The following is a 17,500-nucleotide window of genomic DNA, read 5'->3' as shown; positions in this document are numbered from 1 at the left end:
TTGCGTGTACCTTGTCATAGTTATTCGATATTGAGACGACATTTTCCATTAATGACCACGTGATTAGGTGGACACCTAATCGGTGCTACGATGATCTGTCGGGGTTCGATGCTCGGTAAAAAAGTGGTCGTACTTAATGAATCTTCTTCCATTTTGATATTCGAATTAACGGTGGATTGACGATTAAAGATCGTATTTAATTTCGTCGATATGGAATTAGTTATCCTTTTGGCCGTCTCCTCGATTTTGTCCCATTGAAAACGTTTCGTACGTTTTATCGTTCCTTCCTCCGACGGATACGTCAATACAGCGAGGATGAGAATGTACCAACAGAGACGAAGATGACGTTTCGTAAGACCCATTTTTTCCAATTTGATTTTGATCCCGCTGGTAAATAGACAGGATAACGTCGTTTTACCTAAGTACATGATAAGACGATATGATTGATCTCAGATGCGTATGTACCTATGTATATTTTATCGTTTAACATAACTATAAACCCACATATATATATATTTACGTGTTATTGTTTAGATATTGAAAGATATTATTTAGATATTATTAGACGTTTATGTGTATGTGTTACTGTTTAGGTATTGGGGGAAAAAAAAAAAAAGAAAAAAAAAAAAAAGAAAAAAATGATGAACCTTCGTCGAATCTCTACATGGAGATATTTGAAATTTCTCGAATTCTTAACAGCTTCCCTATTCGAAATTTTCAAATTAATGGAATTTAGGATATGTATTCATGTATCTACATATATATATAATAGTATGTACATAGGTATTATATATGTATGTATAAGTTGTGTACGATCGATCGTTGTTCGTTGGAATCAAGCACAAGGAAAAAGAGGTAGGTATATCTTTACGAGAAGAATCCACGTTGGAGTTTTCTTTAACGAAGAAAATGCGATAGCACGTGAAGGAAAAGTGGAGAAACATTTATTCTTAAGGATATATTTCGTAGGAAGGAGGAAGAAGAAGAAGAAGAAGAAGAAGAAGAAGAAGAAGAAGAAGAAGAGAGGAGAAAAGGGAGGAAAGGAGAGAAAAGGGGGAAAAAAGAAGGAAGGTGTTACGTTGGTTAGATATTGTCGAAGTAGGAGAAAAGAGAAGAAAATTTCTCATCTCGCTTATCCACCTCCCCCTCTGCTTCGACCTCATCCCATCCCTCCTCCCACACACTATCGCCCACCTCCCACCCCATCCTCACCCTCCTCCCTCCGATGTGCACGATATCTTCTTCTAATAATACACATAGCTACTATTCGATAAATATACGATGCGAATAAAGCAATACATCTGCTTATCGATTTTCATCGCGAATGTGAATCTGAAAATAGATTTTCCCACCCACACTCTCCCTCTCTCTCTCTCTCTCTCTCTCTCTCTTTCTCTTTCTCTCTTTTTGTCGAAGAAACCACGTTAGAGAGAGAAAGAGAGAGAGAGAGAGAGAGAGAGAGAGAGAGAAAAGACTCGCGGCACTTTGCCCAAAGGGTAGATGGAGAGAGAGAGACAGCTTCATTTTTCAAACGGAAGGAAGTAAGACAGACAGACAGACAGACAGACAGACAGGCAAGTAGGCAGGCAGGCAGGCAAGCAAGGAGAGAACTTAAGAAGGACGAATAAGGGTTCGCTGAACATCGAATTAACTCTTCGGGGCTTCAACGGTGAGTAGCGATAACTCAAGAGAGAGAGAGAGAGAGAGAGAGAGAGAGAGAGAGAGAGAGAGAGAGAGAGAGAGAGAGAGAGAGAAGGGATGATTCTTTCTTCTTAGGAAAATCAAAAGGCGTCTTTTACTAAATTCATTGGACGGTTACGAGAAAGGAAGGGTAGATGAAAGAGAGAAGAAAGATGATTAAAAGAAAGAGAGAGAGAGAGAGAGAGAGAGACTGAAAGAAGAAAAAGAGACAATAAAAAAATAAAATGACGTACGGATGGATGAAATATCGAATTAATTCGTTTGACGACTGTTTTTCGTTCCGTAAAAAGGTAGGAATAGTGGGAGATGATGAAGAATAAAAAAAAAAAAAATAATGTTAAATAAACAATCGCAAATCTTTCGAGTAGAAAGGGAAAAAGGAAAAAAAAAAGAAAAGAAAAGCGAAGAAAAAGATTGTACCTGAGTTTAGATTAAAGAAGAAGAGAAACGATGACGATGGACGGACAGAGAACAGCCAGACAGATAGTGAAAAAGAGAGAGAGATAGAGAGAGAGAGAGAGAGAGATATATAGACTAATAAACAGACAGACCGAAAGAGTGAAAGAGAGAGAGAGAGAGAGAGAGAGAGAGAGAGGAAGAGGGAGACGATTGCTCGGTTATTTCTGGTACTTTCGATGATCACCCAAGAATTCGTTCAACCTTTATCGTCTACACTACGTAATAAACGCGCTTCTAACTCGAGTACCGGATCTCATTCACGACAGACTCGAACAAAGATACTGAGGAGAGAGCTCGCACTCGAGAAGCGAAAGAGTACGATCGAAACTCTTCTACTGGCTTCTCCGTACGTACGTATCTCTCTCTCTCTCTCTCTCTCTCTCTCTCTCTCTTTTCTATTCCTTCTTTCTCTCCTTTCTTTCTTTCTTTCTTTCTTTCTTTTTTTCTTTCTTTCTCTCTTTCTCTCTGTCTCTCTCTCTCTCTCTCTCTCTTTCGAGTTTTGACCGACCTCTCGGCAAAGCGTATCGCTCTCACAAAGGTCAAAAGTGCACGATTTATCTCCTCTCGGAGAATTTACATCGTCATGGACAGTCCAACACGACCATCTCTTTTATTCTATTTTCTTCATTTTCTTCTTCTTCTTCTTCTTCTTCTTCTTCTTCTCTTTTCGATTTCTTTTTTCCTCCTCCCCCCCCTTTTTTTTATAAAAGACGCAATCCAATTTCGATGACTTTTTAAAGAACGATACGAGTTTCTATTTATTCTATGAATACTTATATCTGAACGAGAAGGGAGCCATGTTACGTACATACTTATTATATATTATAAAAACATTTTGACGTTCCAATCTTCTCCTTCTCCTCCTCCTCCTCCTCCTCCTCCTATCTCCTCTTCCTTCTCCTTCTCTTTCTCTTCTTCTTATTTTTCTTCTTTTTCTTCTTCTTCTTCTTCTTCTTCTTCTTCTTCTTCTTCAATAAAATCGATTTCCAATGAAGAAAAATTGACACCAACTTTTTATCGGCGATCATTCAGGTCGATCTAATTTCTTAAGCAACGATTGTATCTTTCTATGATCGAATGAGTTTTACTGATAAGAAAAAAAAAAAAAAAAAAAAAAAAAAAGATATATATAAAAGAAGAATCTTTTTCTTCGAATAAAAATAATGAATATTTTTCCGTCTTCTTAAAGTCGAGTTTTCGCGCAATTATTTTCCACTTTATATGGCAACCAACGAACGAGTCTCTCTCTCTCTCTCTCTCTCTCTCTCTCTCTCTCTCCCTCCATCTCTTTCTCTTTCTCTTTCTGTCTTTGTCTTCTTGCGTAAACTTCATATTATTTACACAATAAAGAGTGGTAAAACTTACAAAACGTTTTTTTAAAGGTATACCTGCAAGTTGTAGAAAATGAAAAAAAAAGAGAGAGAAGAGAGGAGAAAAGAAAAATTGGAAAAAAAGAAGAAGGAGAACGAAAACTTCAAAAAAGAAAAAAAAAAGAGAAAAAGAAAAGGAAAAAAAGAAAAAGATAGAAACGAATTACTTCTAACGGTTGGTTATAGTTTGAAACAATATTAGAGAACAATCTTGATGAGGATTCTTATCAAACGAGAAAGATGAAAAGGCAGTTCGTTGTAAGAAAAATTTAACGATAAAAAAGGAAAAGAGAGAAGAAAGAAGAAAAAAGAAAGTCGTAATGATTTTTATATACCATTTTGATACGATGGATACATTATTAAATGAATATGAGATAAAATAACGTGCTTCTAATGTTGCGCGTTTTCCTTCTATGATTTTCAAACTCCGATTGGTACCATCTCGTTCTTTCTTAAACCTATATAAAAAAAAGAAATGAAAAGTTGATGAAAAAGAAGAGAAGTAAAAAAAAAAAAAAGAGAAAAAAAAATGGTCGAACTGAAAATTGAACCAAAGTCTCAGTATCGTATGTATATCGTTCATTTGCCGAGGCAATCGTTCATTTGTCGAGATGATTGATACATAAAAAAAAAAAAAAAAAAAAAAAAAAAAAAAAAAAAAAAAAAAAACAAAAAGACAAAAAAACAAGGGAAAAAGAAACATACAGAGAAAATTGATAAATTTACATATGTGTAAATTATTATTTTGATTTTTTAATATATATAAAAACATTTTTACATTTTCTTTACCTCTTTTTTCTTTTTTTTTTTTTTTTGTTGTTTTGTTTGTTTGTTTTTGTTGTTCTAGAATGCATTATTAAAGACGTAATGAATTTATTTAGGGACATTAATCTAACTTAGCAAATTAAATTAACTAATTGATAATTAATGAATTATTTATTGAGCTAAAGCCATATCAAATTTTATCATTTTTAATGGCGTTCAATTTAATTATCATGGAAATATCTATTTTAAATATGAAAAAACCTTATGCCTAATCGATTTATCGATTAAACTTTCGTAGGTTTTGTAAAATTTGAAAAATTTTCGTAAAGCGTAGCTCGTCATTTTGTCCTTTGAATGCTTCGTTTTAAGCTTGAAAAAAAAATCGAAGCTCGCTTGTGGAAGTAAAAAAAGAAAAAAAAAAAAAAAAAAAAAGAAAGAAAAAGAAGAAGAAGAAAAAGAAAAAAGCGGATAAAAAATTCAATTTTATAATCGATACGATATTTATCGCTCGTTATTTTCGCGCGATGCATCTGTATAGACATTCACATGTATACATACCTTAATATTTATATAAAATGCGCCGACATTTCCCACGAACATTCATTTTATACCCATCCGGACATCGAGAATGGCTTTTGATTCTTTTTTTGATCGGAATGATCCACGAAAAGGCCTCGGTTCCAAGCTGAAACGTCAATGAGAGAAGAATGACGATCAGAAAAAAACGAAAGGGTATCATGCTTTTCTCTTTTTCTTATTCTTTTTTTTTTCTTCTTTTTTTTTTTTCTTTTTATAGCTTTCTCTCTTGCAGTTATTGTTATCCTCTTTCACACCGTACTTAAGGATATTAACTCGATCTGAGTTGAGACGATGAAACAATTTTTTCTCTTCTTTTTTCTTTTTCTTTCTTTTTTTCTTTTCTTTCTTTTTTTTTTTTTTTTTTAAATTTCTTTCTTATCTTTATTTCTTATGTTTACGTCGTTTTCCGATCGGCTATTAATTTTGACAAAGGTAGACAATTTTATTACTACTTGGTCGCTTTAACAATGAAAATACAATGGAAATTATTTTAGAACATGCAGTTATTATAAACTCGTTGTCGGTCGATGACGTGACGCATTTATTAACCCAACTAACGTGGTTTCCTTTTTCCTGTTAAAGACTTTCTTATGATTTTATTACAGTTTGCGGTTTCAAAATGTTTAACTAGAAATCGAATGAGAATGTACCATACACACGTACATAATTATTTTCATAATAATTTATGACATGGGGTTTATAAAATACATCGAATAACATAATAAAATTAAAATCATGATAGAATTGGTTTTATACATTTAATAAGAAAAAGATTATATGTTAAATCGAGTTTCTCTGCTCGAATCGTTTAAATTTATTAAACGAGATATTAGAGAAAATTATACACAACTATGGCTTAAGTTTAATCATTCGATATAATATAATATCTATCCTTTTATTAACGTCATTACATATAATTCATTTTAATAATAAGATCGTTTAATAGTAAAACACCCTCTGCCAGTTATTTCTCTCTCCTCCCTCGATCCTCTCCCGCCGTTTCCTCCACGCCTCACGAGTATTATTATTCTGAGCGAGCTGCGGTCAATATTATTTTCGTCTTGATCATTTAACAAAATGTTGAATTATTGAAAATAATCTAATCTTCTCACGTTGGACTTTGGTAAACGAATGCAAATTATACCTGACTTGAATAATGATTAATGATATCGTTACCGCTAATAATTTATATTAAATGTATGCGTCTATGTACATAGGTACATACATACATATATATACATATATATATGTATGTATATATATAAATATGTATATGTATAAATATATATTTTGAGAAATTGTATGTGAAATGTAACCAACGATCTAAAGAGTTGATATCATTGTTCCGTTTACTCTACCTTTCCTATCAACGTGCGATACATCCAACGCCGACATGTTTCATCGTCGGTATAGTAGATACGTACAATTTCACGCGGAAATATTTAAATGTAAAATCAATGTGTTAATTTTCTCATAAAGAAATCTTATTTACATTGAAATATTCTTTTAAAAAGAAAGAAAGAAAGAAAGAAAGGAAGGAAAGGAAAAAAGTAAAAGAAAAAGAAATATACATATATATCATATATTTCTTTTTACATATATATATATATTAATACATATATATATATGTATTACATACTTTTATATGTGTAAATATAAATTAGTATATATTGACAAAAAGTCATGTCTCTTTCGAAAGCAAATTTACAATGAACAAATTTACGATGAACAATATTAATCTACATAATAGATGAGAAAAGAGAGAGAGAGAGAGAGAGAGAAAGTTCGTAATCTATCAATTTTATACTCTTCTTCAATTCGATATTCAATCGGTTCTTCTTCTTCGTGATTTCTCTCCGACGATTTTCCATTTTAAAATTTGAACATCATCTTCATTCCTTGATACTGTTATCATGGCGATCATAGAGCAAAAGATAGAGAGAGAGAGAGAGAGAGAGAGAGAGGAACAGCTCGATCGATAAGGAAGCATTTCGAGGCTTGCTTGATTGGCTTTCTTCTCGCCGCCGTGTTGTCCAGAATCAAGAATATCTTCATTCTATATAGATAGAGTTTTGGTATTGACGATATAAATGAGAGAAATGCGATGGGCAGAGACGAACAGAGAGAGAGAGAGAGAGAGAGAGAGAGAGCGATGAGTTTCTTCCGTCTATCTGTAAGAAGAAAAAAAAAAAGAAGAAAAAACAAACAAACAAACAAACAAGACAAAACAAAACAAAACAAACAAACAAGCAAACAGTTCGTCGACTATCAATTCGATTCAAGTCGATCCGACGTGTATTTCTTTTTGTTTTTCCTTTTTTTTTTCCTCTCTCATTCCTTCTTTCATTCCGTCGTCATCGTCGTTTCGTTCGATTCTTTTCTATCCTCTTTTTATTATTTTTTAATTGTTATTATTATCTTCCTTTCTCTACCCTTTCATCGTTCACAATCGCCATCCCCTTATATTCCAAATCCACATCTTACTGGAAGATTCACTTTTAGAAGAAAAAAATGTTCATCGAGAACGACTGACTTTCCGATTTCTTTTGGAGGGAAAAAGAAGTAAAATAAAAAAAACAAAAAAAAAAAAAGAAATAATGAAGAGAACTCCCTTGCGAAAAGATTCATCAAAGAAAATTAACTCTGTGTGATTCAATGTCATCTTATAAAAAAGGATCGCGATAATCAATCTACGTTGGGTCATAGAATTTTCTGGCAAGGATGCAATGTAGATATGCATATACGTATACATGTGTGTGTATGTCTATGTATATGTATATGTATGTATATATATATATATATATATATGAAGAAAGAGAGAGAGAGAGAGACTCGATCGAATGCAAATTGAATGAAGTAATACTCGATGGTGTTCGAGTTTTCCCGATAGCAACATACATAGCTAAAAGTCCATCATTCACAAAAGCGTATCGTTGTAGGTCGTGCCCTAGTTGGTCCATGCATCTAGTAGTAATGTGTAAGAGCTTTTTTTCATAGTAACGTGTAGATACGCGTACGAGTCACGTCCATTTACGTGCAAGTTCTGCGCTGATCTTTTACGTCTGAGAATTTTTAAAAACGTGCTCTCTCTCTCTCTCTCTTTCTCTCTTTTTCTCTCTCTCTCTCTCTCTCTGTCTGTCTCTTCTTCTTTTTTCTTTATATTCTTTTTTTTTTTTCATTTTTTTCGTTGACCCTTTTCGAAGAGAATCACATTGATTTAAAAAACTCCGAGAAATAGATTGTCTTCGTTCTTTCTTTTTCTTTTTTTTCTTTTTTTTATCTCTACGATTTCGAGATATATATATATATATATATATATATATATATCTATTTTTTTTTTTTCGTTATCGTTAGTTAATACGAACGAGATTGATACTTAAGCAAGTACATGAGTACTTGCGTAGAAAGCATTGAGTAACTTCGTCGAAATGGATGCTTCTAGTTCGTTTTTTTTTCTTTTTTTTTCTTTTTTTTTTTTTTTCTTTAGAAAAATTAGGCCAGCCCACCCTCCCCTCCTTCTTCCTGATCGTTTAGTTTCATCGCGTTTCATGGCAGCGTTCGGTCACTGATCGACATAGGCCTTCCTACCCCTCACCATACTCCCCACCCACCCACACTGTCTACCACGTATCGACGATAGAGGGGAAAAACGTAATATCGATTTATCCTATAGCTAACTGTCGGTCGGTCGACCGATGATATTGCAATGCAATTCAAGAGGACAATATGATTGGCATAAGTGATATTAGCTCGATATTTCTAACATATTCATAAACGATCTTTTTCTAACCGATAGAGATAGGACTTTGTACGAGATAAAAATCGATAAGCCGTTAAAATTTCGATGGTTATCAACCGTGAAATTATCGGTTCGAGAAAAAAGGAAAAGGGAAAAAAAATTATAAAAGAGGAAAAATTACAAAAAGAAAAAAAATCCTCATCTATCGGCGTTAGTTTCGTAAGGATAAATATTAAAAGAGAATGAAGAAGAAAAAGGAAAAAACAAGCAAGTATATGGATAATGAAAGATCGAGGGACAATCAAAGTGGAAAAAAAAAGGAACAGAAAATAAAGAAAAAGACAAAATTAAAAAGAAAAAGAAGAAGAAGAAGAAAAACTTGAACTGCGTTTTTATTTTATTGAAAGTTTGTTATTAAAAAGAAAAAAGTAAAGAAAAAAAAAAAAAAAAGAAACAAAGAAAAAGAAAAGAGAAGAAGAAAGCAAGAAAGAAAGAAAGATAGGAAGAAAAAATGAAAGAGATCATTGGGGAAAATCGATCGACATTAAATTTCATCTAGCGATCGTTCACCCGTAGGATGACTCGTTCGTGAAATTAAGGGGTAGGGGTATGGGGTTGGATATATGTGGAGGGTGGAGTAGGATAGGGGTTGGGGGTTGAGGGAAAGGGCCAATTAATGCAAAATCGTTCAAAATTGCTTCCCCATGATTAACCCAGACGCGTCGAAGAGCGTTGTTGTAGTTATACGAAATGTTCGACAACGGAAACGTCTATAGCGTACTTCCTGCCCGACGTATACATGTGAACGTACTTACTTACTAACTCACTTACTTACTTACTTACATACTTACTTATTTACTTACACGCGATTTCAAACGCATACGTCTTATATATATATTATACATGAACATGAATATGAACGTATATATCTTCGATAATCAACATGAAATTTCAACTATGCTCTTTGGTTCGTGTCGTCATTTCTATTTTTAAAAACTTATTGATTCTTATAATTCAAATTTTACGATTGAAATATCTCATAGAAATAGAAGAACTCGATTTCAATAGTATTTTATTTTTGTCCTTGTGAAAAAGTAAAAAAGAAAAAAAAATTCCACGAAAAGGAAATAATTAATTGAAACGATCGATTAATCATAAGCTTGATTAATATTAGAAAATAATCTTTTTTTAGTAATAGTACCATATTAGGAGTTCTTTTCTGATGGAGAGAAAAAAAAAAGAAAGAAAGAGAGAGAGAGAGAGAGAGAGCCAACATTTTTATATACCTTTGAAATATTATATTTTTATATTTTACAAAAGGTAAGAGAAACCCTTTTTAAAGGGCGACGTATCATGTTACAAAGGAACGTTTCTACGTCATATTTTTCTATATATTATTATTATCTGTGTTACATACATACATACATACATACACACATATGTATATATATATATATACATATATATTATTCTTTTGAAAACGTTATGAAAAATATTAAATCAAATATAATATTAGATCAAAATCCGATGTACTATTTATAAAAATATATTTATAAAAATATATTTTAATTTTCACAGAGACATCGATACTGGCGTTAATAATGGAAAACATTGTCGCAGCCAGTGCTTACCTACATATGTAGATTTTAGAAGACTAATCTACAACGATTCCCGATTCGTACTTTATCCGGTGGACAATGCAACGGCACGTTGATCATAGTTGATTTCTTGACGTTGTTCTGATCGAAGGGCCGAAAGCGTTTAATTTCTTTCGGCTTCTCCGTTGGTATCGACGAGATGCCGATAATCAAGGAAATAATGTAGAACAAAAGGAAGAGGAAATCAAACTTGATTAGCTTCATTCTCGTTAGATGATTCGCTATGACTGATTTCGTACTCTTCCCGTACGAATTAAATATTCTCGTTCTATTACTTCTTATTTATATATATCTCTCTCTCTCTCTCTCTTTCTTCTTCACTTTCTTTCTCTATCACTCTCTTTTTTTCTCTCGCACAAACAAAAAGCACCGGGTCACAAACAATAGTACGTTATTTTCTATTAAATCAATAAATCTCATTCCATGTTATATTTACAACTCAATTAAGAAAATTCGTTTGATCGATCCAAGAGATAATTGATTTTCTAATCTTTGAGTCTTTGACGATCGTATGAATTAAAATAAACACGCGAGACTTGAATGAAGTATCATTTCCAAGAAACTTCGGATAAGTGATATATTTCTGTAAGTTTTTCTTAGCGAGAGAGAGAGAGAGAGAGAGAGAGAGAGAGAGAGAGAGAGACACACACACACACACAGAGGGAGAGAGAGGAGGAGGGAGAGAGAGATAGGGAGAGGGGGAATTCTTTACAATACGAATTGAAATTTATAAAAATGTTCAAAGTCTTAAATATAATCGGCTCTCGTATCGTTCATCGTATGTTATATAATTAAATAATGATCGTAATGTCGGTCGCTTCAATTTATCTGAATCAATTGGATGATGCAAATTAAAATATTGTTGGTTTAGATTTTGCGTTCGAATTAGAAGAAAAAAGTGATAAAAAAGAAATTAAGAAAAAAAAAAAAAAAAAAAAAAAAAAAAAAAAAAAAAAAATAAGAAAAACGATTGAATGAACGAACGAACGGAACAAACGAACTGAACGAACGAAACGATGAAAAGTTATAAAAGTATATAGGTTTTTAACGAGACGATCAAAAACGAGAAAGGAGAACTAACAACGCGCTTTACTAGTTTTCTTCGTGTTACTGACTATCGGGAAGTATAAAACGCTTATCAATGTCTACATTTGTGAAGGCCAAGTTAACTTTGTAGATATTTAAAAGCTCTCACGTCTTATATCATGCGTATTTTAAGACGTATACCTCGATATCGCGTGATACCCTCCAATGCAAACGCAGGCTTATGTCCGACGTATTTTCATGTCCTAAGAAAATGATTGATACCTACGTATATGTATATGTATATGTACATGTGTAAGTATGTAGGTTTATAAGTGTATTAAAATGATCGAGCTCATATATGTATATATATTTATATATGTATATGTACTGTAGCACATTCTCGTTGGAATATAAAAGTCGATAGGGAGAGAAAGAGAGAAAGAGAGAGAGAGAGAGAGAGAGAGAGACAGACAGAAGGAGGGAGAGAAGGGGAAGAGAGAAGAAAAAAGAGGAGGAAACTGTCTGTCTCTCCATCTTTAAAAACAAGTCGACGCACGAGAAGAAGGAAGAGGAAGAAGGAAAACTTGGTTGGAATGTCAAACGTACGTGCGATAAAAAAAAAGGGAGAGGAGAGCGGACAGATAAAAGGAAGAAAGAAAGGAAGAAAAGAAAAAAAAAGAAAAAAGAAAAAGGGAAAGAAGAGAGGATAGAGAGAGGGGAAGAAAAAATAAAAAAGAGAAAAAAGAAAGAAGGAAGGAAAGAAAGAAAAGAAGAGACAAGAAAAAGAAAAAAGTCTCGACGGTTTTATCGAAGAAGGAGAATATTTTTCGTTCTTATTCGAACAGTCACTCTATCGTATCCGAACGTATTTCCATTCTCTCTTCGAGATAACGGAAGTACATACGTAAGTAAAGTATGTATATGTCTATATGTGCGTACGTAAGTGTCGATGTATATTCTGTCTCTCTCTTTTTCTCTGTGTGTCGCTTTATCTCTCTTTTTCTCTATTCATTTTTGTCCTTTTTTTTTCTTTTTTTTTTTTTTTTTTTTTTTTTTAGGAAGAACGAACATCATGCTCGACTTGGTTCTTCTTTTAGCGAAAGAGACTAGCTTCCGTTCAACTGAAATGTTTCCCCTTTGTAAATATAGGAAGTAAAAATTTTCTTTTTGACTTTTCTCTCTCTCTCTCTCTCTCTCTCTCTCTCTTTCTGTCTATCTTTATCTCTATTTCGATCTTTATTTCTCTTGGTAAAATGAAGCGGTCGAAGCTTCTTTGTTTCTATAAAAATCATCAAAGATAAAGAGAGAGAGAGAGAGAGAGAGAGAGAGAGAGAGAGAGAGAGAGAGAGAGAGAAAAAAATAAAAAAGGAAAAAAAATGTCGTGATATATTATATTTATATTCAAATAATATAATATAATATATATATATATATGTGTGTGTGTGTGATCGATTTTTCATTTTTGTATCCATTTATTCTTTAAAAAAAAAACAATCTTTGTTACTAATCAAAGATGAAGGTTAAGATTATTATACCAAATTGAATTTCTACGAACGATCTTAAATTATTTCAATCCACGCGATAATCTCAGCTACGTTCGTACGTACATACGTTAATTCGTTAGTTTTATCGATCCTTAACGAAAAGGTCGAAAATTTGGTATTTACCAAAGATACGTCTTCGTTAATTCTTTTAAACAGAACTCATCGTTATCAACTACGAAACGAATTTAACCGAATACGAAAATTAGGACGAATCGCAAAAAGTAATTAACGTGGACGAATGGTAAATGATAAGCAGAGAGAAAGAGAGAAAGAGAGAGAGAGAGAGTAAGAGAAAGAGAAAGAGACAGAGAGAGAGAGAGAGAGAGGGAAAGAGGGAAAGAGAGAAACGATAAAAAGTAACGCGTGGTCTTCTCACCGATGACAATCGACGAAGCGTGTTATTTTGTGTAATTACCGATTATCATCGTGTTCATTTCCATTGGGGTTCGTTAACGACTCTATAACCTATTTCTGTTTGTCCGATAAAATATTCGGCGTAACTTATGTAGGCACTAATTGCCATCCTCAACAATGTTTTTGTATTTATCGTGGGATAATAAAAAGTTAAAAATAACGAAAGAAAAAAGGAAATAAAGAAAAAAAAAATGAGAGGAATAAGAACTCTCTCTCTCTCTCTCTCTCTCTCTCTCTCTCTCTCTCTCTCTCTCTCTTTCTTGATGAAAACGGGAAATACTTTTTTCTTTTAAATCTCATTATGAGTTTTTATTATAAATATAACCTTGTACTGAAAACTTATACATTTGATATGCAAGAGAGAGAGAGAGAGAGAGAGAGAGAGAAAGGTCGGCTTATCTCTTGGCTAATGCGTGTCTCTAAGCGGAAGAGTTTATCGGACGACATTTGCGACATTCGTCGTTTCTCGAATGGACGAGCATCGACACGAAAAAATCCGATAAGTAAGCGTCGATAGAATCGATCTCTTTCCATGTTCCCTGTGAACACGTCACACGCTTCTCGAACGCGAATCTTCCATCCTTTTCTTCTTTATCTACTACTTTTACACGAAAAATTCTAAATAAGAAACGAAACGATATGAAACGAAATAGTCAATTAAATATATATATATATATATATATATATATATATATATATATATGTATATATATTATAGACAATAATACGAAACGATAAAAACTATTTTGTTAAATAAATTGAAATTAAGAAAAATAAAAGAACGAATTATCGTTTCCCTTATCAGCAACGTACGGGGTCCACAGCTGACCGAAATTGCAAATTTTTCGTTATCTTAAGTTACCCAGATGTTCTTAATAAACGTGCAAACAGTAATTAAAACATCTCTCAAGTTTTCCAATGACATTCCTTTTCTCCTTCGAATAATTAATTATTTCGTTGCTCCACGATTATATTTAATTTAATTCGTTCGTTACCTCGATATTATTGTATCAATTTAATCGATTACTTTTATATTTTATATCGTGTCAATTAATAAATATCATTGAAACGTTGAATCTCGTTTCGAAGACTTTGATATCTCGAAATAGATTGAAAATAAAAAAGAGGAAAAAAGGAAAAAAAAAAAAAGAAAGGAAAAGGAATAAAAAGAAAAGAAAAAATACATAAAAAAGAAAAAAAGAAAAGAAAAAAAAAACAGATTTCGTCGATCATTATAGATACCTTGTAATGATTGTTCGATCATAATGTTCATTTACAACTTCTTCCTACATCTTCCAAAAGCGTCCGGTCTTCTATCATATTCACAAACGATTTTTCTTCTTACAGGTGCCCGTATTATTAAATCATTTCTCGTATCTATCACTGTACCTCGATTAAATGGAATGAAATCATTTTTATCATCGAGCTTATTAATCATATTCTTCTTCTCTTTTAATCGATCGTTTGCACTTACGACGTATACAATGTAAATCAATAAAAAACAATTCAACGTTAGAATCCACTTTTGGTAATTCATCTTTTTCTTTCTCGTCTTATATCCATTTTAATTTAATAATGTTATTATTAAAAGAATTATCTTAAGTATCTTGTTATTGCGTTTGATTTCTTTCTTTCTTTCTTTCTTTTTTTTTCCTCTTTCTTTCTTTCTTCTAAGAAAATCGTAAATAATGATAATCTTTCGATAAAGAGAGAGAAAGAGAGCGAGATTAATCGTTTCTTCTCTCTCTTATCGGTAAGGATAATTTGTAGTCTTTAAATTGTTGAATAAAAAAAGAAAAAAAAAAAAAAGAAGATCAAAGAAACAAATATATAAAAAGAGAAAAAAAGTAGGAAAGGTAAGATAATTAACGAGCAATACCAGATTAATTCTATTATTATTAATCACGGTATTCTGTTCGCGTTAAAAGTTCTTTCTTCGAAAGCAATCAGATCGATTATTAAAGTAAGGATTATTTTTCAAAGGCCTCGAAGATCTAAGTAAATCCTTAAACTTAACAAACTTATCTTTAAACGGTACTTTATTATTACACGATATCACAAAACCGAAAATTAATTCCGTCGCGTTATTCCTTCGTCTTTCTACGTTTTCTATCTACTGGCTTCGACATGGATATATCCCATGCTTTTAATTACACCGAGTAAATTGTAGACGTAATAGGTATTATTAAACGACGGAAAATTACTATTGGCTTCTCTCTGTCTCTTTCTCTCTTTCTCTCTTTCTCTCTCTCTCTCTCTCTCTCTGTCTCTTTCTCTTATCACAGGGTCAAAACGTGAAGTTATTTCAACAATCTAAACGCACGTCCAGTTTGTAAAAAAAAAGCATCTATCTCTGTCGCTCTCAAAAAAAAAAAAAAGAAAAAAAGAAAGAAAGAAAGAGAAAAAGAAAAAAAACTATGACTGAACGAGATATTTCTTATCATAAATTTGTATAAATTAAATAAATCAAATAAGATTAACGTTAAATGCATTTAATATGAAATAATAATGGCAATTCGATAAATTTATCCTTTTTATGAAAGATAAAATAAAAGATTCAGAAAATATTGTAATAATTATTTAAAGATATCTTTCTTTTTTTTTTTTTTTTTTTTTTTTTTTTGAATATGATCCACGTGATTCTTTTGAATGTCTGAGTTTCCCTTAGGATATGATAGCTAACGGATTTATCGTTAAACGAGCAACGAAGGAGGAGGAAACCACGTTCCCCATTCCTCTCGTTCGAATTACAATCACGTTTTCCCTCGTTGATGTATTCAACAATATGTCGCAGGATGATATCGGTGTGTGCGTGCTACCACTACGTTATATATCACATTACAAATGACTTCAAATTATTATTGAAGAATTATTCGTACGGTAAAAATTCTGAAAACCCGAGGCCCGTATTATTACGTTTACAACATTTTTACGCTAATCCAAATCACATTTTTTCTCTCTCTTTGCTAATCTTTCGAAGAAAAAAAAAATAGCATATTTATTTTATATATATATATATATATATATTGCAATAAAATATTTCATTGATAACATATGCAGGATGTTACATAACAAATCGTCGATTATTATTTTATATTAATTATTCTTCTTCGAAATACGACATTATAATTTAAATATTCTTCTTCGAATTAAACATTATAATTTCAATATCGTCGAACGTTATATTGTAATAAACAATTGTTTTCAATTGACATTTCAGATTGAACGAAGGACTTCTTTCATTCGTTCTCACGATAATATTACAATAACGTTTCATTCAAATTGAATTTGTCAGATATATCATAAAATGATCGGCATTACGAGTCGATGTTAATCGATATATCTATTTGAAATTTAATTCGCATGATTACGAAGATATCCGTACAAATAATCCTGAAGAAAAATGGAAAAGAAAGAAATGGGGAAAAAGAAAAGAAAAGAAAAGAAAAGAAAAAAAAAAAAAAAAAAAAAAAATAAATAAATAAATAAATAAATAAAGGAAACGAAAAAGGCGTATAAAAAAGACACGACCGTTCCCTCGCGTGTTTTTTTTTACGTTCGTTCCCATTCAATCCTCTTTTCTTTTAATTCGTAGTATGAAAGAAAGAAAGAAAAAAAAGAAGACGGGAAAAGAAAAAAAACAAAAAAAAAACAAAAAAAAGGAAACGTAGTAGTAAAATTCATTGAACGAAAGGATATGAACGAAGCGTGTAGTGCTGCCATCTGACGTAACTGTGAGGAACGTCGAAACGAAACGGGATATCGCGACGCATGATAAAAACGACCTATCTTAGGAATCTGCTAAAAGGAAAATTTTCATAAGTATTGAACTTCGATCGGAGTCGGTTTCAACTGGCAATGGCGTTTCTAACATTTCCTAGACCGTGTGGGCGATATATTCCTTGGTCGATAAATATTTAACAGGTTATTCGCGTTTGGATGATTTCTCATAGGAGCAACACGAAGGATCAACGACGACCAATGATGACGATCAAAGAAATTCGTGTTATTGCGTTGTCGAAAAAAAAAAGAAAAAAAAAAGAAAAAAAAAAAAGAAAACAAGAAAACAAAACCAGAAAAATTCACGCTTATATCTCAAATTTTACGCATTTACATTTTTTTCTTTTTCTTTCTTTTTTTCTTTTCTTTTTTTTTTTTTTTTTTTTAAATAGATTTATAATATCGTACAATTTATTATCTATTATGAAATTTCAACTATCTCACTATTTCGTGAAAAATGAATGA

General features: G+C 32.1%; 1 protein-coding gene and 2 long non-coding RNA genes across 9 annotated transcripts in view; 2 read left to right on the top strand and 1 right to left on the bottom strand.

Moving 5' to 3' along the window:
* Positions 1-15,433, bottom strand: part of LOC124952392 (secapin-like) — a 16,223-nt gene extending 790 nt beyond the window's left edge. The window contains exons 1-4 of one of the 7 annotated variants that reach the window (XR_007101879.1): positions 14,498-15,403; positions 7,122-7,369; positions 4,854-7,045; positions 3,966-3,988 (exon numbers count right to left, since the gene is read on the bottom strand). Coding sequence is in view for 3 of the 7 variants with exons in the window: in XM_047502213.1 (XP_047358169.1) it covers positions 21-418; positions 14,498-14,528 (429 nt within the window). In the remaining 4 variants the exon portion in view is untranslated. Of the gene's footprint in view, positions 419-2,407; positions 2,512-3,965; positions 3,989-4,851; positions 7,046-7,121; positions 7,370-12,681; positions 13,874-14,497 lie in introns of those variants that run through there. The other 6 variants (XM_047502213.1, XR_007101878.1, XM_047502212.1 and 3 more) reach the window with 6 other exon arrangements.
* Positions 1,206-4,224, top strand: LOC124952395. The gene is made up of 3 exons (XR_007101885.1): positions 1,206-1,669; positions 1,777-2,510; positions 3,543-4,224. It is a non-coding gene; the product is annotated as an uncharacterized LOC124952395 (long non-coding RNA).
* LOC124952394 lies at positions 10,908-12,351 on the top strand. Its single transcript, XR_007101884.1, has 2 exons — positions 10,908-11,609; positions 11,691-12,351. It is a non-coding gene; the product is annotated as an uncharacterized LOC124952394 (long non-coding RNA).
* Positions 15,434-17,500: the final 2,067 nt, after the last annotated feature.

Source organism: Vespa velutina, chromosome 10 (assembly GCF_912470025.1).
Source record: "Vespa velutina chromosome 10, iVesVel2.1, whole genome shotgun sequence".
In the NCBI taxonomy this organism is placed as follows: Eukaryota; Metazoa; Arthropoda; class Insecta; order Hymenoptera; family Vespidae; genus Vespa; species Vespa velutina.
Note: the sequence above shows the minus strand (reverse complement) of the source record. Positions and strands in the feature narration are given on the sequence as shown.